The following is a 19343-nucleotide window of genomic DNA, read 5'->3' as shown; positions in this document are numbered from 1 at the left end:
GCAAATTAAGATGTCTGACTCTCCATAACAGATTTGCCCTTGGTACGGAGAATCTGCATGGGTGTCGCATAGAATCGTCGTCAGGTAGGTTAAGGCGGTTTACAAGCGGCGCCGATTTGTATAAGACAGAATAGTCCCCCAAAAGCCAAATCTGCCAAATTACCTGACTCGAGTCGACAGGCACGGTCCCAAAGTATTTCAAGTGGATCCAAAACAGGGAAGTTTTAGTGTCGCATCACTCTGAGTGGCTATGTTGTCCGTGGCCTGGCCCTGCAGCACGCCTGATCGGCGCCACGCAGTGCAAGTGTATCGTGCAACCTCCCGCATCGTCAGATCTATCGATCTGGACAGGCAACCGTTTTCTCTATTTCGTTTTTCTGTCCTCTTTGATTTATTGCCTGCTCATATCTCGCATCTGTCATCTCTTTTGCTATTGCGATTGCTCTTGGACCTTCTGTTGACCACTGCTGCGACATCTCGTACAGTCGCGTGGTGCGGTCCTGGTCTGTTGAAATAGATCAACCTTGTCCTTCGACCTTTGCAGCCTGCTGCTTTGAAGTGTCGACTAAACTACCTAACTTCCTGCACTTCTGCCACCTCGCAACATCACATCTAGCAGCAGGATGCTTTCCAACCTAACTCAACTCCTGCGTTCTCAGGACGCCGCAGATGACAAGCGGAGCGACGATGTCTGGAGCTCGGAGCAGGACCAGGACCAGGACCAGACGTCCGAGATCGCACCCGACTCTCTGCGTCGTTCATTCCCCATCAGGATGCGTGTCCCGTCTAATAGTCCTCAGGAGGAGGCTCGTTCGCCTCAGGGATCGCCCACCATCTGGGAAAAGCAGTGGATGGATGACTGGGATAGCAGACAGAGTGAATGGGCCAGTAAGAAGTCCTGGGAGGGCGAGAATCGTGATGACGGGTCTTCGAGGCAAAACTCAGAGATACAAGACAAAGCCATAGACTCCAGGGAGAGTGGACCTACATTGCCTACAATGCCTGCTGTTTCGGACAATCTCTGTATGCCGTTGCTTCTCTTGGACGACGGAGACACACTGGTCTACATCGAACCGGCTCCGCAGTCAGAGCCCGAAGGGACCTCTCCTTCCACTGCATCCAAGTCATACACCGCTCCTCACCGCGTGCGCAGCCAGAGCCTCCTGGGGACGGGGTCCGAATTTTTTAGGAGGATGTTTGAACCCAGGTATCAGACGCGCGTTCTCAGACGGCGAGGCCTGACGGGAAACTTCCCCAAGGGCATCAAATACATCCTCGATTTGACCCCTCCCTCTGAAGGGGACGATGCCGTCATCTTCATGACCGAGTTGTCCTGCCCTATGGGTGTGAGAATATGGGCGCAGTCGCAGCAGCGGTGGCAGCTGCCTCTCTCCTGTGTTGGTGGCCAGGAGGAGATTGAATGGCTAGATGTGAAGATAAACTCGCAAGGCACATCTCCAACCTCTCCCTCAGAGAAACAGCAAGCGAAGGAAAAGCAAGCGAAACCGGTTCCATCTGAGAAATCACCCCAGAAAACCGATGTACCGAAGACAGATCCCACGTCCCAACCCCCGGCCAAAGTCCCTGGTCTCCCGCGGGACTACTCTCCCGTCCGTCACCGTACCTGCATTGAACGCATTCTACACACTTTGGAAGGCCTCGAGCCGAGACTCGACACTCCCCCTAAACTCTGGACCTTTTTCGCTGTGGCGAAGCTATTCGATGTGGCCGCGAAGCCGCCCATCTGCGATTACATCCTGTCGTGGCTCTACGAACAGTCAAACGCCCTCTTCATTGAACTTCACCCGGAGACCACGTATCGTATTGCCTGCGGGATCCAATGCAGCAACCTCTGCCGCGCGACCTTTGCCATTCTCATCGGAGAGGAGGCACTGCTTCTCACGCATAAACCTGAAAGGCTGTCCAATCTTAGGAGACAGAACAAAACCATCTATGGCCGTGTCCGCGAGAGGCTTGACGATACAGAGCTGCAACGTCTCGAGTATGCGAGCAAGAGCTTCATGGAGCGGATCCTGCGCTCCTTCATCGATTTCGTCGGCGTCGAGATGCGCTGGCTGACGGAGCTGAACGAGTTCCAGAAGCTCGCAGACTCGACACTATCTGCAAATTCGTCTTTCGTTTCTATCTTTATTCGCCGTCTCAAGGAGTATATCCGGTTTCATGTCTGCAAACTCCTATGCACACATCGAGGCACACAAGTACCGAAACATCGCGAGTGGAACGGCACGGATTCCAAAGATTATCCGGGAAATGACTGGATCAAGGCCTATTCCAACATGCGATGCGTGGAGCGTGTCATGAGCCGTACTTTCTGGTTGTCAATCCAGGACACACTGAGCAGGGGCAACTTTTACATAGAGTCCCGTCCCCAAAGTTTCCCCCTTCCCGAGTCCGTCGCAGACCTCGCCAGGCACCTACCTGTGTTCAACGGGCAGGAAGATGCCAAGATCGCGGACGTTACACCATTTGAGCTGAATCATTATTTGATGCTCGTCAACCAGATACCCGGTGCTGCGACTGCTCCGTCCACGTCTACAGGTGCTCCCCCAGCTCCATTCGATCTGGCCCAGCTCCTGCAGGAGGCAGCCATTTATGTGGAACAAATTTCATACAAGATGCTGGAGTCTCCTGTCCCCGAGACAGAAGCATACGGTGCGCAGTTCGAACTGGTCGACACCCTGACGTGTCTCAGCCACGACGAGTTCCGGTTCCTCCCACTCTGGGCCGGCGGAGACGACGACGGCTCCGGGGGCGTATTCACGGACCCCAACATCCCCATGGTCGAAGCGGGAGGTTTCTCAGCGACTGGACCGAGCATCCACACCGGCAGCACCACGCCTTCCGCTGATTCCTTCAGCGTGATTAGTGCAAGCGAGGCAGCGAGTACGGCGCAAGTCGCGCCGCACAAGGCCACGGGTGGCTATGCGACGGACGTCATGTCGGTGAGCTCCCTCTGGGAGAAGGTCAGCATGAATAAGGATCAGGATCTAAAATCTGTGGAGACACTGTTGGAGGATCTGGATATTGACGAGGACGAGTTCGGGGCCGACTTTGCCAGTGTGAGCAGCGGCACGGTGGTGATGGACTCGCCTAATCTTGTTGATCCGCTGAATGATGAGGAGGAGTTAAACCTGGAGGAAGGAGAGCCAGATCTATCGGCGGATCACACGTAGAGCCGGTTGCATTATACCTTGATGCGTGATTGGTATGACTAATACTTTAATATTTGGATGTGAGGGTTGGAGCCATGATCACCCTCGTCGTCGATTACGAGGTATCCAGCATGAATTTTGCGATAATGGCGTGTTTACTTTACGACAGTACTGACGATCAGATATTGGTTATGGGAGTGAGACAGGCAATGACTAGTAATACTTGACGATATGATATGGATGCCATCTCATTGATGGGTTGGTGTTTTAGGCGGGATTGCAATGTTCACTGGTTTGGCTTCAGTGATATCTGAGGCCACAGACTGGGAATTTGCTTAGAGTCATAGTGATATTCTATCAGCATATGAGCTCTAAGCTTCCGATCTTATGCAGTTAGCTGGTTTATAACCGTAGATCCAAGTATCTCACGGTCCAGACATAGGGCAGAGCGCGCACGTGACGGAATCCGGGGCTCTGGGGCCGACGTCACCGAATCGCGCGCCCAGACCGCGATCAGAAGATCTCCGTCAAGGAGACTTCTTGACCGCTCGTCGACATATCCTGATGTCTTTAGTCTTCCTGACCAAAGATTCTAGCAGGTCTTGACCACAGCTGATCCGACCAGGCTTCAACCATGGCCTCGTCTTCGAAGCCGCCAAGCTCGCTGCTCTAGTACGCGCATTCCCATCCAAGTTCCTACATCTAGGGCTCCCTAATGGCATCGCATAAGATATTGATCAAGCTAACAATGACAACAGCTCCTGCATCGCCTACCGCACCACCATCCTGGCCGAGCACTCCGCCCCCGGCTCCTCCTCGACGGCCGCATCCTCCCTCGCATCCATCATCCTGCCCAAGATCACGCACGACAGGCCCCAAAAGCTGACCTACACCCACGACCGGCTGTTCGTGCACTACATCGCCGACTCGGCCTCGGGGACCTCTGAAGATGGCACCCAGCAAGAGATCTCGTCGTACGCGCCGCTCAGCTACCTCGTCGTCGCGACGGCCGAGCAAGGCCGGCGCATCCCGTTCGCGTTCCTGTTAGAAATGAAGCGCAAGTTCCTGACAACGTACCCGCCGTCGAGCACTGATTTCGCATCCCTACCCGCGTACGGCTGCGCCGCGTTCAACTCGGAATTGCGCGCGCTGCTGGCGACGTACAACACCGCCCCGCCGTCGGACTCGCTCGCGTCCGCGCGTCGCGAGATCGACAGCGTCCGGGACATCATGACGGAGAACATCGAGCGGGTGCTGGAGCGCGGGGAGCGCATCGATCTGCTGGTCGACAAGACGGACCGGTTGGGCGGGAGCGCGCGGGATTTCCGCGTGCGGAGTAGGGGTCTGAGGAGAAGGATGTGGTGGAAGAATGTCAAGGTTATGGTGTTGCTGGTTGTGGTGGTGATATTCTTGGTGTATCTGTTTGTCGGGATGGGGTGTGGGTTGCCCGGGTGGGAGAAGTGTGTGGGGAGGAAGGAGAGGGAGTGAACTTCCCGTCGTCGTGAGGCACTGATGAGTTTTTGGGTCGGAATGAGATATGTCCTTGACGCTTGCTTGCATGGGATGGAGACGTTTGAGGTGAGGGAGGACGGGGGATTATATATCATACCACCCCTTCCCCTTAAAAAGAAAAAAAAAAAGGGAGATCTCCACCTCAAATGGTACGACCTTTATTTACCTTTCTGCGAATTCTGCGAATACGTACCAGTCAGCCAGCCAGCCAGTTGTCAGCGGGTCGGGTTCGCATGATGTTATTTTAGTCTACGTATACCTCAGCTTGTCGTCTATATGAAGTCGATAATAATAAATCAATATATTGAACCTTTTCAGCTGTCCTCATGAATGTCTTATACCATTACTATAATATTTGTCCCACTGCTCTGTTCCATTTTGAACTGAAGTTGGGTAAGAATAAAATAAAGAAATAAAACAAAACTGGGAAATGGAATAGAATAGAATTGAACTGACACCGTATCCTTATGTAACGGCGGACCTAAGACTTCTTAGGCGAGGGCTCGTTGGGTTTATCTTGAGGACAGAAAGCAAGAGAAAGAGATAGATGAATAGGCCGTTACTAGCAATGTTGCTATCAAGATTGCTATTTGAGTTGACCACGGGGTCCTAATCCCCATGGTTAAGGAGTGTCTTATATACATGCTGAGTTCTGCCCGGAAACACCTATCCGGTGGATCATGAGAATGGATCATGGAGGTGGATCGTAGACCTGGATCGTGAGAATGGATCGTAGACGATCCAGTATGGTCACATGACTTCCCCTCATCAGTGATCTCTAGGCTGTGCTGTAACCCCTTACTGTTCGTACATATCATATCATATCAGTTCAGCTCAGAACATAGTACCAAACCCAAATCCAACTAACTAATCCAGAAGGTTCAGAAAGAAAAAAAAAAGATGAGTATCATACCATGATTTGGTATCCTGCACTGATATAAAGGAGCTTGGTAATGTATATACATAAGTAACGTAAATAATCCATTGGTCAAGTTAGGTAGGTACCTAAGGTATGAGGTACCTCTTAGGCAGGATTCCAGGAAGGTCCCTAGTATAGTATAGTATGGAGAAATGTCCCCCAACTGGTTTTTACCTTAACTACCAGTCTCAATTCTAAGATTTGTTTAAATGAATATCTTTCTGATATCAACTCCATCTTGTTGGATGGATACTTATTTGTCATCAATGATGGTCGGTCGCTTTCTGATCACTAGATATTGTAATGATAAATAATCTTTAGCCACATGGACGGCACTATTAACCTAACCTACTTCTTTTCCCCTCCTTCTCAGCCTCAGAACCAGAACGAACATAACAAACATTAATTAATGACCTCAACATTCGCACCATCCTTCCTTCCCCCGCGCATGGACATGTACATCCATCACCCTTGTATCAGCACAACCATAGCGTCGCGCACCCGGACGCGGAAATCGAAACTCTGTTTCCGCTGAGGCCCCGCTCATGGTCTGCCTTCTTAGGCAACAGGGGCGTACCTAGGCGGGGGCCAAAGAAGAGGACGGGGGACTGTTCTCTCGGTGAAAAGATAAGGATACTGTAGAGGGAAGTTTCTTTGCTCACCTCCTCGCATCCTCCTCCTTGATGATGAGGCCTAGGCGGCCGCCAGGTGCCGCTTTTTTATATATTTATAGTATGTTATGTGGCCAACAGCATACCCAGTACATCATATTGCATTATATTAATCTTGATCTCGTCTCCTTAAGGGATAGTGACACAATCGCTCGTCGGCTCGGGACGACACGCGTCCACGAGACTAGACTGAGGTATGTATGTACGTAGTGGAGAACTTACTGGCTTTGTCAATTAATACCCCTGAACTCGAAATATGGCCCTGGGTCCTTCTTCATCGACGGGGAGGAGAAGTTACTGACGTTACCAACAACAAAATTCGCCCTTCCAGGAGAGGAGACTCCAGAAGCGCTCGCTGCTACATTGGTGAAAAAGCTTGAGTGGATGTTCCGGATGTAGAGGAAATGAAGCAGGTAAGACACCGTGTAGATGATGATGATACCTAACCAGCAGTGCATAGCTGTCGATGCTGAGCTCTGAGCTCACCTTTGAAGAAGCCGTTGTACATCAGCGTCCCGACGAGCATGTGGAAGATCAGCTAGAGCGATATACCCGAATCTAGAGGTCTCGGAGATCTCTGTTAAAGAGGGATACCAATCTCTTTACATAAGGGTTTGAAGGTCCCGGGTAGGTGTTAACCTGCAGTATTAATGTCAAAGGGTTAGTTTGCAATAGCTTCCGGAGCATTAGATCTAGAGCTGTTAAAGGAAGGGGTGGATTACCTAGACACAAAACTGGGCTCAAAAACGCTATCAATTAGATTATTTTTTTTTCTCTATTACTCTCATTAGTTTTTGATGTAGGCGTTTTCATAGGTTAAATCAAAAGGTTCTATTTGCTTGAAAGGTCGCGGGTTTCATGTGTTTTTACTTGTTTCTTCAGGGTTCGCTTTAGGGGGGGGAGGATTTTTGAATGGGCAAAATGTGTATGTAATACAATATGATATTGTATGTATGCACGCCGAATGGTTAGTAGAAACATAAGATCGCACAAAAAGGTATGTAATGGACACGCGATGTGTGACAAATGTAGATCTCAGCTCTTGGGATATAATAAATCTGGAAATTGGTCTATGAGGCATTTTACCTCACCACATCATGTCCCGATATCAGAACTTCATAAAAATATTTCTTTACTCTAGTCAAAATATTACTCATTGCAGGAGAAGTGATTACTGCAGCGCGGCCGTGGCGTAGAACGTCTATCTGTATGCTACTAAACCGCACTCTGTATCAAGGTTCTCTTCTCTACAGAGTACACGAAGATACCATATCACCACGCAGCTATTTCTTGTTCTTACATGAATCTACAACGGAATAAATGAACGGACAGTAAAGTAAACTGAATTGAATTGGATATCCAGACCTACAGAAATACAACATCTACACAGATATAGATCTACATGTTGGAAATGTCTCTCACCCTCAAACCCACACCCTCATCAGCAAGGCATGAAAACCCAATCTCAGTGTAAGTCTGCAGGCGAGAAGCGGACAGAAACGGAAGATCCCTTGTTACTACAGTCATTAGTCTCTTTTCTGAGATTCCGTTTCTGTCCTGTTTTCCTCTACGCCAGCCGTATACCTCGCGAGCCATGGATTCCCGCAGTCCTCGAGAGGAAAGCGGGTTGTGGTTCACGAGGAGATAATACTGGCGCCGTCATCGATGTGGATGACGTTTTGATGGTTTGATTGGCAGATTGATTGGTTGGGGGATTGGAGAGGTTGGTCGGTAGAGTTCGGGCTGCGGTAGGAAGTTCACCGGTTGGGGGGTCTTGGTTCTTGGTTCCAAGGTGTGGTGGTGCGTTTGGGTTTTCCATACCTTGGTACTTCCGGAATCGTCCACTCGTCTGGGGTGGATGGAATGGAAGATGAAATGGCGGGAGGGAATGGGGTACGGGAACTTTTGAATCTGAGCATTCAAGCCGGAGTGTTGTGGTGGGAGTTGTGATTTGGTTTCAAGAGCTGAAAGATGGAAACCGTGCTGTAGTGAGGCTTCAAACCACAACGCCTGCTACCTACCAAGGTAGACGAAATCAAGAGTATGGGACCGGAAGCTACCCGTGGAACGTTGAACCTAATATTCAATTGGGAATCCTGCACCAGATTAGTAGTAACGACTCCGTATCACAGCAGGCCCAGGAGAAAGCAGAAGCACGAGCATATTGAACATCAGGAAATTGACCTCTGATTCAGCTGTAGCTCTGACGGGCGGTACCTATGCATCAAGGTGGAAAAGATGACGCCGATAACAAAGCCATCGCCAACCAAAACCAGCCCGAAGCCACTTTCCCATCCACCGTCCGCGGACCCGTCCCAAGTGGTAAAAACGGCGGCCCGGGCTCAGGGTGGTATCTCTTTTTTTCCATTCACATTTTTGTCATATTGTGGTTACCGCAATATTCCACCCTATCAGTAGCCGTTGCAACATCATCACAGGAAAAATAACATGTCCCCCTTAAAATTGCACTTAAGCCTGAGCGGCACGGGCCTTGGCTCTCGCCTCCCGTCCCTTGCCGATGCGCTCGAGGATCTTCTCACGGTCCTTGTCCAGCTTCAGCTTGGTGATGACGACCTTGGAGGGGTGGATGCCGATGGGCACGCTCTGGCCGTTGGACTTCTCGCGGACGACACGCTCGACGTGGATGACGTATTTGAGACGGTAGACGGTGGTGACCTTGCCCTCGCGACCCTTGTTGGAGCCCCGGACGATGGTGACCTCGTCGTCCTTGCGGATGGGAATAGCGCGGACCTGCCAGGCGTTAGACGTAGATTCTTTTTTTTCTCCAATCCGTGTCCCGTGTTGTTTCATGTCTTTCAGCTACTCAGTGGAGCAGCTTTCGTGTAGGGTGTTCTGCCGCGGGGAAAAACTTGGTGCAGGCGTACGTTGTACTTCTCACGCAGTTCCTTGCTCAGAGGAGCGCTCATAATCACTCGACGCTCGCTGGAAGGAGCGCTGAAGTGCGCCTTGCGCGACTTCCGGCGCGAGCACGAGACTCCTATCCCCCAGAACTTGTCAGTATATTTCCAATTGCTGTCTCCATGCCGCTCCGGATACCGAGATCTTCATGACGGCGGCGAGATCGAGACCGGGAAGTCGAGAAGAAAAAGGGGACGCACCTCGGTCCTGGATAGTCATTTTTGCAGAGCCTGTGGTGGATGTGCAAAAGGGCTCTGGAAAAGGGTCGTGGTGCACGTAGTTGTCGTGGTCGTCGGAGGACTCTTTTCGATCTGGGCTTTGGATCTCGAAATGTTGGCCGAAAATGTGCGCGAACAGTGTGCGTCACATGACCGCACCGCTTAGCTTAGCCTAGGGTTGGCCGCCTCGCGCTGATTGGCTGTCCGTCTGCGGCCCCTCGGCGCCGGCGCGTGAGAGGTCGGACATCGTGAGCTTCACGGCCTCGACGAGACGATGCGCGGAGACTGACGCGCTGCGGCGTCTGGGGAGCCGCTGTCGATGATCTCTGTTATGCTGGCGGAGCATAAGTGAGAGGTCTAGTCTTCCATTATTTATCCCTCATCGTCGCATCCTTCCCAGCTTATCCTCCCAGCCGCTTTGCGCGGTCAGAAGCACCATGATTGTCGCGCCCTCCACCGCTGGCAATCTACGACCTACCTTATCGCGGCGGCTCTAGGCGTCCGCTGGTGGTAAGTAAGTACTCTTACTGCTGCCAGCATCTGCGAATCTCTGAAGGCAGCTCGTCTGACCTCTGACAGCTATGGTGACACTTTACCATGTCATACTCCGGCTTCAAATACTCTCTGTACCAGTATGGCCCGGGCATCGGGGACCAGAACACACAGTATCCTTCGAGTCGCGGACCTTCTACATCATCTACTCCGAACCTGCAGAACTCATCGCGCGGATATGGCGCCTCAAGTTATGACTGGCAAGCGCAGAATACCCAGGGGATGCCCATAGAGGACAACCAGCACCTTGGAAACAGTCGGTGGAGGCTACCTTACGCTCAGGACGAGTCTTCGTACCAAGATTCTCTATCGCGGCGCTCTGGAAGTAGCGCGCAAACTTCAAATAGCGTCTCTTTTCTGTCTACGCCGGCCCCGCTTGAGCCCCAGCCGCGAGCTCCGCTTGAAACACCCGCATTGAACAGCCTGGCATACGCTTCTGGATTGGAGCTGGCGGGCCTAAAGAAGAAAGCTCAGAGGTCGAAGACTGCGAAGTCCACAGAATCTATAACACAAACCACTGTGCAGTCACAGAGCAGGATGAGGTCACCGGCAGGCATGGCTCAGTCATACCCGTCCACCAGTATGTCTTCGACTGCGGCAGGCATGTCTCAAGCGTCTCAACAGCGTCTTGCTGCTTCTGCAGTTGCAGCCTTATCTTCCGATGCCACTTCGCGCTCATATACCTCTACTTATCAGATGCCACCAAGCTCAGCCGCTTATTCACATCCAACTACCTATGCCTCTAGTTTAAACCTTGTTTCCTCGGGTGACCATATATCCACCGCAAACGAGCCCTCTGTTTCCCAGTCGAGCACAAAGAACTTGCGGCAAGAAGTGTGGAACCAGCACACGTCTCATTCTCAGCGAGACTCCCAAGATCAGCGTCATCAATATAGCTCCGCGTCCCATCTTCCATCAGTTATGGAATCTACAGGTTACAACCCAACACACGAGTCTTCCACCGCTTCTTTAACACTTCCAGATGTCAATTCAGTTATGGGAATCTCTAAGCCCACTGACAGACAATCTATCTCTGCAAGTGCAGCATTGCCTGTATCCTCACCACAGACGTCTAGAGCTGCAATGCAACTCTCGCAAGGAGAAAGCTCAGGGCAGCACGCAGGGCTTTCACACAACATGTACAGCAATTCTATATCCACTCCATCTTTGACAGGGACCACATTGGACGACACAAGATTTGCTCGCCAACCATCCCCCACAAACAACTTGCCAGGCTACATTGATCCGACGCAGGTGTACAACCCTTATCGTCAAGAATATGAACGGATGAAAGCGGCAGAGGCGGAGGCGGAAGCTGAAGCAGAGGCGCAAAAGCAAGCGGAAAAAGAGCAAGAGGCGGCCAATCAAGCTGCTGCACAGACTCAGGATACAGCAGTGCATGATCATAGCAATTGTGGTGGGACTGAGCAGGATAATACACACAGCGCGTCACATAGCCATTCCTATCCTGTGCCACCTACTCCAGAAAAGAAGAAGAGGGGGCAGGCGCCGCGGAAATCAGCGGCTGCCGGTGCTAACGCGTCTGGTTCCAACGCGACTACAAAGAAGTCTCTAACCGACGCGACTGAACAGAATATCGACCCGTTGCTACGATCTGCTCCTCAGACAGGCTCTGCTCAGACAGACGGGAATGATGATTCAGGGGAAATAGACATGGAGAGCGAATTGAAGTTGATGATGCAAAGGATGCAAGAATGGCGGTCGAAGGATCCTTCTCGGTTTGCGAAATTGATAGATGTGCTGAAGAAGGTATGTCAACACATCAACATCAGAAAAAAAATGTAGTTCTCTTTTAACATGTCCGACGTCCATACTAATTGCTGTCCAGGACCCGGCTCCAAAGGGGACGGCAACTGAAACCCCGTCCCAGAATGGCGACGGGGAAGCAACTGCTAGCACCGCTCCGGCCGCGTCGACGACTACCCCCAATCAACCGAGCACGAAGTCCCGCGGATCTAATGCTCATCTTATCGACGGGCTGCCAGACTTGGGCAGATTCCCTGCGCAGCGAAGGAGAAGATGTAATAAACACAAGGGAAATGGATCTACAGGGGACGTCACCGCCTTCAGCCAGAGCCCCGGCTCTGTTTTGTCTATGACAGCAGCGTCTTTTGGAAACACTTTCACACAGCCCGCAGAACCTATCCGACCTGATTCTTCAAGCGCCTCGATCCTTCCAGACGCTCCATCTGCAGCTAGCAACAATGCTCACAATGAGACTCCTACACCATCCGTAGTCGCTAACGAGGCTCATAATGACCCGCAGACTCCTACACCTGCAACCGGTAACACCCAGAACGGGGCGCCGAGTACTGCAGATGGACCATCCACAGCCAGCAATGAGGCACCGACTAGTGTACCATCTGAGGCTGGTAACAAGGCTCACGAAGCACCGAACACTGAACAACCAACCAAACAAGCTTCTGAACAGCCAAAGGGCGAACCGCAAAAGCCGGGCATGACCATCTGGTCAGAGCCCAAACGGCAGGCCGTGGCCAAGGCGACCTCGCAATATCTGGTGGCCATCCCGGCCAACAGGGACAAGACAGGCTCTGTGGAGATGATCCTGTCCCTCATCGACAGTAACCCAAGCTACATTGAGTTGTGCGAACAGATCGAGGCACGCGGCTATGTGATCAACAGGAGCAGCCTGGCGAAACATCTGCTCGCTACAGTACCAGATCTTAGCAGCAATGCACCCCAGCCTCCGCAGCACAAACCTGACCGGAACTTCAGGGTGATATTACAGCCGCCGCCTGGCTCCATCAACCGCGTCCAGCCGCAGAAGCCAGTGCAGGGGCAGCCCCAGATGGTGGTGTGGAAGAATCCTCCTATAGCACATGTTTCCACAATGCCTGCCCCTCCAGCAACTACTGGGCCTGTCCCTGCTCCTGCTCCTGCTCCTGTACCCGGTCCTCCGCCCGGATCTCTACCAGCGTCTGGACATCTACCTGCTCCTGGACCTGGACCTGTACATGGACCTCCACCGCCGGCGCCTTTCCCCGCAGCTCCACCGCTGCAGCCGCGGCCCTCACCAGTGTCACTTCCGTTGCATAGACCACCGCCGCCTAGTGTACGTCCGGGTGCGAAGAGGTCTAGGCCCAGGGCACCCCCTCCAGCTCCGCCGCCAGATTCAAAGGCAGCGAGAGCAAGAAAGCATCTGTTTTCCGAGATTGTCGACCTGTCGGCATTGAGCGACGATGAAGATGCGGACCGGGCAGCAAAGGAGCCTCGCCTTGAGGGTCCCTCGCAAGAACCTCAGGCTGATATCTCTGTCGCAAAGGCTCAACAGCCTCAGAAAGAGCAGAAAGAGCAGACCGATCTACCTCAGACTGCAGTTCCTCAGACAGCAGCACCTCAGAGTAACTCTGAACATACCTCGTCTCAGATGAATCTCTCTCGCTTTGCATTCTCCCCCAATGAAGCCTCGCGGAAGGAGGCTTTGAGGCACCGCAATGACATAGTAAAGCCCCTGAACAAGGCAGAGGCTTTGCGACGGAACTTCTACAACCCCAAGACGATTGCCAGGGACGTCCTGATTGCGGCGGGCCGTCACCCGACCGAGCGTCCACTGAACCACCATCTCCTCTGGCTTCGGGACATCTTCTTGATGGTCGACTACACGTCCGATATGGAGACGTTCAGGTGGGATCTGGTCGATCCAGGTGGTCCTCCAATGCCTGTCGTCGAACCCGAAGACGTCGCTCTACTGCCGCCGACGTACCCTCTGGGCACGCGCAAGAAGGGACCCCGAGTCGCAGAGTCACGTGAGATGCGCGACGCAGCCGACGCAGCGAGCTCCGACGGGCCGCCAAAGTCGAACGTCACCGCGGTCACTCCGCATGAGCACAAGTCCTCCAATCTTTCTATTTCTTGTTCATTTGATGACGACATCTCTCCTGCCACCCCTCCTACTCGACCTGAGAAGAAGCGCGACGAGAGACGAGACGAGAAACACGTGACTCCAATGGCGAGACCGGCGTCTTCCACCCCGTCGTCTTCAGTCCCGAGCACGCGACGTCGCGGACGTCCTCCCGGCGCGAAGAACAAGCTCCCCACCAAAGCCGCGCTGAGAGCCGCGGGGGCATCTGGGTCGAAGATCGAAGTCGCCATCCCGGTGCCGTCGCCTCCGCGAACCTTCAGCGTCTACCGGTGCGACTGGGAGAACTGCCAAGCGGAGCTGCACGACCTCGCGACGCTGGAGCGGCACGTGGCCAAGATTCACGCCCCCAGCAGCAGCAGCGACCACACCTGTCGCTGGCTGGGGTGTTCGCGGTCTCAGAAGCGATTCAGTTCGAGCACGGAACTGCGCCGCCATCTGCAGGCCGACCACGTGGGGCCGATCGCGTGGAAACTGGGTGACGGCCCATCTGTGCGCCCAACTGGTGAGAAAGCCAGAAAACCCTACTCTCGTCCTTCCATCGAAGTTGAGGTCCCATGTTAAACAAATCCTTCCCATCTGTTCTTTCCAAAAATACAGTCATTGAAAGCGAGAGATATCTGAACGACTCCTCCGGCTCCGCCATCACCCCCGACGCCTCATCCACCACCATCATCCAACCAGACGACATGGACCACGATCACGACATAGACCAAGACATCGACTCCGACTCCCTCATCTTCCCCGCAGGCTACACCCCCATCCGCGCCTACAACCGCGTACACGGCAACCACTCGAATCCGGAAAAGGCTCGCGCGGTGTTGGAGGCCGTCGAGAGGATGAAGGTGCGGATCGGGCCGGGACTGGAGCAGGGTGGGTGTGAGATTGCGAATCCGGTGAGGATGAGCGGGGTGGGGAATGATGAGGGTGTTTTTCGGTTGGTGGGATCGCAGGGATAGCAGGGGTTGAGATTGAGGTGGTGGGATGGGATGAGACGTGATCAACATCGTGATTATTTTTATACCCCGGGCGTTTTTTTTTCTTGCTTGCATTGCATTTCATCTGCAATTCGTTTCGTTTCTACAGACAGAGAGAGCGCGGTGCTGGTCGATTCATAGGATATGATAACGGTAGGTAGGTATCTGGCGTTTATTCGGGCGGGTTTGCAGCAGCTACAGTTTACAACTCGTTGAGATGAATATGGACATGGACACGGTCGAGTGAGTGACCAGGAAATGCACTTTGAGAACTGTATTAAGTTATTTTCCATTTCAAGTAACATGATTGATGGCAGGGTGTGTCATAGCATAGCATAGTATCACATAGCTCAGCTGAATACAATAAAATAATGGAAGCCCATCCATCGACTTCAATTCAATTCAACTCAAGTGTCCTTCCTCGTTGATGTGTCTCCCCACTCCTATCGACACGTAGTGTTAGACGTGACTCCAGCCTTGACGGATCTGACCTCGATTCATCCCTCCTCTCTCCCCTGTCGAATTGATCGTTTTCAGCTCCCCGTGAGAGCACCAGACATATACGACACCCCCTCTCCATTCCCACTCTCCTTCTCAACACCTCTAGTGCCAGAACCAGCCTGTCCCTGTCCCTTGTTGCTAACAGACCCCTCAGCACCAGCACCAGCCTCAGCGATCTTATCCGCGGCGTTGACCTCGAGATAGTGGTAGAGCACGACGAGCAGCATGGCACAGGAGCCGAGGAAGATGGCGAGCTGGTAGAGGTCGTCGTCTGTGATCATGGTGCCTCTTTCTCTTGCACCTCTTTTCTTTGGTTTATCAACGGGATACGGTTATGATGGTCGGGAGGCAGGTAGGGAAGGTCTAAGGATGGATCGATTGTCGGGTGTCTTTTCCGATCGCGGAGGAAAGAACAGGAGTTGGTCTAGATGTCTGCAAGACTTGTGGAGATCGATAGATCTGATCTGATCGATCTGCAGATGGAGGACAAAGGATGTGGTGTTGACCTCAGCTCTGGCAGAGCAGCTTACGACCTACTCGCGAGATCGGTCAGGATCAGACTCTGACGTAGTAGCTAGCTGTAGAGGAGAGGAAAGAAACAAAGATGATGTCCTCAGCATACTCACCGTGTGTCCTGTAGAGCAATGGCTGGAGTGGTTGATGATGCCTACATAACCTACCTAGGTACATAATACGGAGGAGGTATCTTACAGCTACGGATGCGCCAGCTGGTCTGAGCCCGGCTTGGTCGCACGGCCGGCGCGCAACGCCCACGGACCGCGCAGACACAACATCCAGCACGACCAGAGGCCAGTTCTGACCTGCAGAAGCCATCGTGCATCACGGCCGTCCCAGGACCGCAGCGCTGGCTTCATCTTCATCTTCTGGAATCTCGCTTGACGACTCACTACACAAAAAGGAGAGCGTCCGTCGGCCGTTAACGGCTTAGCGAGCCGTCATGGCGGCCCGTTGGAGCTGCTAAGTGTCTGCTCCAGCTAATAGTGCTGCGACGCCCGCCGTCCTGGGCACGCGCCGCTCCACTGCCTCGACCTCACGCCGATTCGATCTCTCGGCCTCCGCCCAGCCGGTCTCGCGATGCGCTTTCCAGCGTCGTGATTTCTTCTTCTCTCTGTCCTCTCCCGTCGCTGTCGCCGGTCCATCCGTGCCCTCGCCACGGTCCCTGCCAGTCTGGCTACCGACGGCTCAATTCATCTGCTTCTGCTGCTGCGGCTGCCGCCGGCTTCTACGACTACCTATATACGCCACTAACATTACGAGGGAGCATCGAAATGGCGGAGCCTACGGTGTCGGGCAGAGCAAAAGGCTCAGGCCCCTCGCTCCTGGCATGTCTGAGTTGCCGACAAAAACATCTCAAGTGCGATGGCAAGACACCCGTCTGCGGACGCTGTGCCTCCTCGGGCCTCGAGTGCCAATATACGCCGTCTCGACGCGGCTACAAGGGGCCGTCCAAGAAACGTCGTGCAAACCCCGCGTCTCCTGAGCAGACCGCAGCCGACGTGGCCGCCGCGGCCGGCCTCGAGGGCCATGGCATGGATATCCCTCCAGACTGGAACCTCCAAGGCGGCTTCGGCTATCCTCTGCTCTCCAGCGGCTCCAGCAGTCCTGCCAACAACATCCCCGCTGCGTCACAGCCGGGGAGACAGCCCACAATCGTCACGAGTCCGCTGACCCCGGACTCCTCGTCCTCCATCGGTGGGGACGGCTATCTGGTCGACCTCTACTATTCGTACTTCCACCCCTCTCACCCAGTGCTGCCGCCGCTGCGTCTGTTTTATCGCTTCTGCCCTCCCCCGTACCTGGAGCATGTGCTCAAGTTCATCGGGGCTCACTTCACGCCCGCCGTGTCCAGCGAGGTGTACCGTCCCACGGCCGTCTCGTCCGTTGTCGACCAGGAACCGTCGGTCGAGAAGGTGCAGGCTCTTACTCTCCTCGCGGTTGTGCTGCATTCGCGAAACGAGAGGCCCGAGGCAGGTGAATGTCTGGCCCGGGCAGTCGACCTGGCCTTCGAGCTGGGGTTGAACCGCAAGAACTTTGCCGAGACCATGGGTGAGGGCGACCCCATCCGCGAGGAGTGCCTGCGGCGGACGTGGTGGGAGCTCTTCGTCGTAGAGGGCATGCTTACGGCTCTGGGAGTGAGCCAGGCCTTCAAGACGAGCATGGTGCCGCTGGAGGTTCCGCTGCCGTGCGAGGAGCGCATCTACCAAGACGGCCTGAACCCTCCAACGCCGCCTACGATTTCCCAGTTCGACGACAGAGTTTTCGCGGACGAGGAGATGGACTTTTCTTCCTTCTCACACCGCATCGAAGCTGTCCGCATCCTAGGACGCGTCGTGGCTCTACAGGACACGCGCGAGGGCCAGCAGGACATGGTGGAAGCCATCGATGCGAGGATCGCCAGCTGGTTCCACCACCTCCCCGAGTCCAAGTCGGAACCCATGCGCCCGGACGGCTCTGTCGACGAGATGATGTTCCAGGCCACGATGATCATCAACGGTGCGTCGATCTACCTGCACTTTCCCCGGTCTGATCTCCTGTCATCGCCTGCGGTGGCAGCGGAGGTCATCTGCGGCCACCAAGGACCGTATATGACCCCCGCGTTCTCGCACCACGTCCATGCCATGAAGGCCGTCAAGGCCGCCAGCGAGATCTCCAATCTGGCGTCCATGCGGCAGCCTATGACGAAGCACACGCCGTTCTTCATCTGCGCGCTGGTGCTGAGCTCGATCGTCCAGCTGGCCGCCTACTCGGTCAAGGCCGGACACATGCCGGATCCGCGTCGCGACCGGCTGACGCTGACCATCGGCGTGTTCAAGTCACTTGGCCGGACCTGGGCCATCTCGCAGTCCATCATGCGGCAGATGAAGGCTGTGGCGCGGGACGTGCTTGACATCGGGGTCCGTCCGACGCAGGACCACAGCGAGCTGGACTTCACGGCATTCCTGGAGGGCAGCCAGTTCTGGCTCTCAGACAGTTCGGGGAGCTGAGCCAGCGAGTCCATAGTCGACACGGTTCGATGTGCCCATCCTTGCTGCTGCTTTATCGTGTCCATGGGGAAGCATGCCTGCATCGACGTTGTCGTTGGCTCGTGCGGAGGTGGCTCGCGGGAAGGTTCAGCCGACGCCGCCCGGCAGGGGTTTCCGCATGGGGCGTTGGTCGGGCCGGCCGAAACAGGAAAGTCGAACGCCGCTTCGGCGACCAGATCCAGCAGCCGCCATCTAGTCCCGCATCCAAGAGGCCGGTGCAGTATATATCGCCCAGCATCCCCGCATCTGTCTCGTCTTCTCAGAAGCGCCTTGGAAACATACCCCAGTCGAGATACCCCAGAGAGACATCGTCTTGACAGTACACCTCGTCGACCGTTTTCGTTGTTCAAGTCTCTTCACCATGTGCAAAAGCGCCACATGCCCCACCTGCCGTAAGTATTTGTCTTCGCCTGTCTTCGACGGTCTTTCTGGACTATCCGGACGCTCTTGTCGCTGAGATGGCATGCCGTGTCCTCTCGTCTTCCGGCTGCCGTCGTCCCTGGGGCTCTTTCTTCACTTCTTGCCGGAGGATCGTCAGCTAACGAAACCAGACAAAGCCACCTGGTTTGGCTGCGGCCTGCACATCCCCATGGTGATGGACCAAGTCCCCGAGCAGGACCGCTGCGGCTGCGAACCCAAGGTCGAGAAGGACGGCAAGCTGTACCCGCCCAAGGCCGACAAGCCAAACTGAGCCCGACAACCTGGTTGAGCATGTGCCAAGCATGAGAGCATTCTTCTTTCAATTTTCCGGTGGTCGTGATGGTGGTTCCGACGACGCATGGTGTTTTCTTCTCTTCTCGTTCGAATGGGTTGATCTGGTAGGATGAGCATTAGCGTGGGTGTGAGCTGAGACGAACATATGGAAGTGTTGTAGCGGATTTAGACAGGCGGAGTTGAGTGTCAAGTAACTGTTTGTTGCAGTGGAATTCAAAGCAGATTTTCATCAGAGCAAATTT

The 19343-nt window shown here is 54.0% G+C and overlaps 6 protein-coding genes across 6 annotated transcripts; 4 read left to right on the top strand and 2 right to left on the bottom strand.

The window, feature by feature from the left end:
• Window positions 1–623: 623 nt before the first annotated feature.
• Window positions 624–3194, top strand: VTN00DRAFT_7568 (uncharacterized protein; the record flags this gene model as incomplete). Its single annotated transcript, XM_069434325.1, has 1 exon — window positions 624–3194. One exon carries the CDS (start codon window positions 624–626, stop codon window positions 3192–3194), a length of 2571 nt encoding a protein of 856 aa, XP_069287618.1.
• A 613-nt stretch (window positions 3195–3807) lies between these two features.
• Window positions 3808–4661, top strand: VTN00DRAFT_7567 (uncharacterized protein; the record flags this gene model as incomplete). The annotated part of the gene is made up of 2 exons (XM_069434324.1): window positions 3808–3845; window positions 3932–4661. The coding sequence occupies 2 exons, from the start codon at window positions 3808–3810 to the stop codon at window positions 4659–4661; spliced, it is 768 nt and encodes a 255-aa protein (XP_069287617.1).
• Window positions 4662–8744: 4083 nt separating this feature from the next.
• On the bottom strand, window positions 8745–9413 carry VTN00DRAFT_7566 (60S ribosomal protein uL24; the record flags this gene model as incomplete). Its single annotated transcript, XM_069434323.1, has 3 exons — window positions 8745–9026; window positions 9161–9273; window positions 9395–9413. 3 exons carry the CDS (start codon window positions 9411–9413, stop codon window positions 8745–8747), a joined length of 414 nt encoding a protein of 137 aa, XP_069287616.1.
• A 1688-nt stretch (window positions 9414–11101) lies between these two features.
• Window positions 11102–14824, top strand: VTN00DRAFT_7565 (uncharacterized protein; the record flags this gene model as incomplete). The annotated part of the gene is made up of 3 exons (XM_069434322.1): window positions 11102–11734; window positions 11814–14370; window positions 14466–14824. The coding sequence occupies 3 exons, from the start codon at window positions 11102–11104 to the stop codon at window positions 14822–14824; spliced, it is 3549 nt and encodes a 1182-aa protein (XP_069287615.1).
• A 551-nt stretch (window positions 14825–15375) lies between these two features.
• On the bottom strand, window positions 15376–15624 carry VTN00DRAFT_7564 (uncharacterized protein; the record flags this gene model as incomplete). The annotated part of the gene is made up of 1 exon (XM_069434321.1): window positions 15376–15624. One exon carries the CDS (start codon window positions 15622–15624, stop codon window positions 15376–15378), a length of 249 nt encoding a protein of 82 aa, XP_069287614.1.
• Window positions 15625–16632: 1008 nt separating this feature from the next.
• VTN00DRAFT_7563 (uncharacterized protein) lies at window positions 16633–18348 on the top strand (the record flags this gene model as incomplete). Its single annotated transcript, XM_069434320.1, has 1 exon — window positions 16633–18348. The coding sequence occupies one exon, from the start codon at window positions 16633–16635 to the stop codon at window positions 18346–18348; it is 1716 nt and encodes a 571-aa protein (XP_069287613.1).
• Between the last annotated feature and the right edge of the window lie 995 nt (window positions 18349–19343).

The sequence above is a fragment of the Thermoascus crustaceus genome (assembly GCF_041956765.1).
Source record: "Thermoascus crustaceus strain CBS 181.67 unplaced genomic scaffold VTN00scaffold_4, whole genome shotgun sequence".
Lineage (NCBI taxonomy): Eukaryota > Fungi > Ascomycota > Eurotiomycetes > Eurotiales > Thermoascaceae > Thermoascus > Thermoascus crustaceus.
This window is presented reverse-complemented; position numbering and strand designations above follow the sequence as displayed.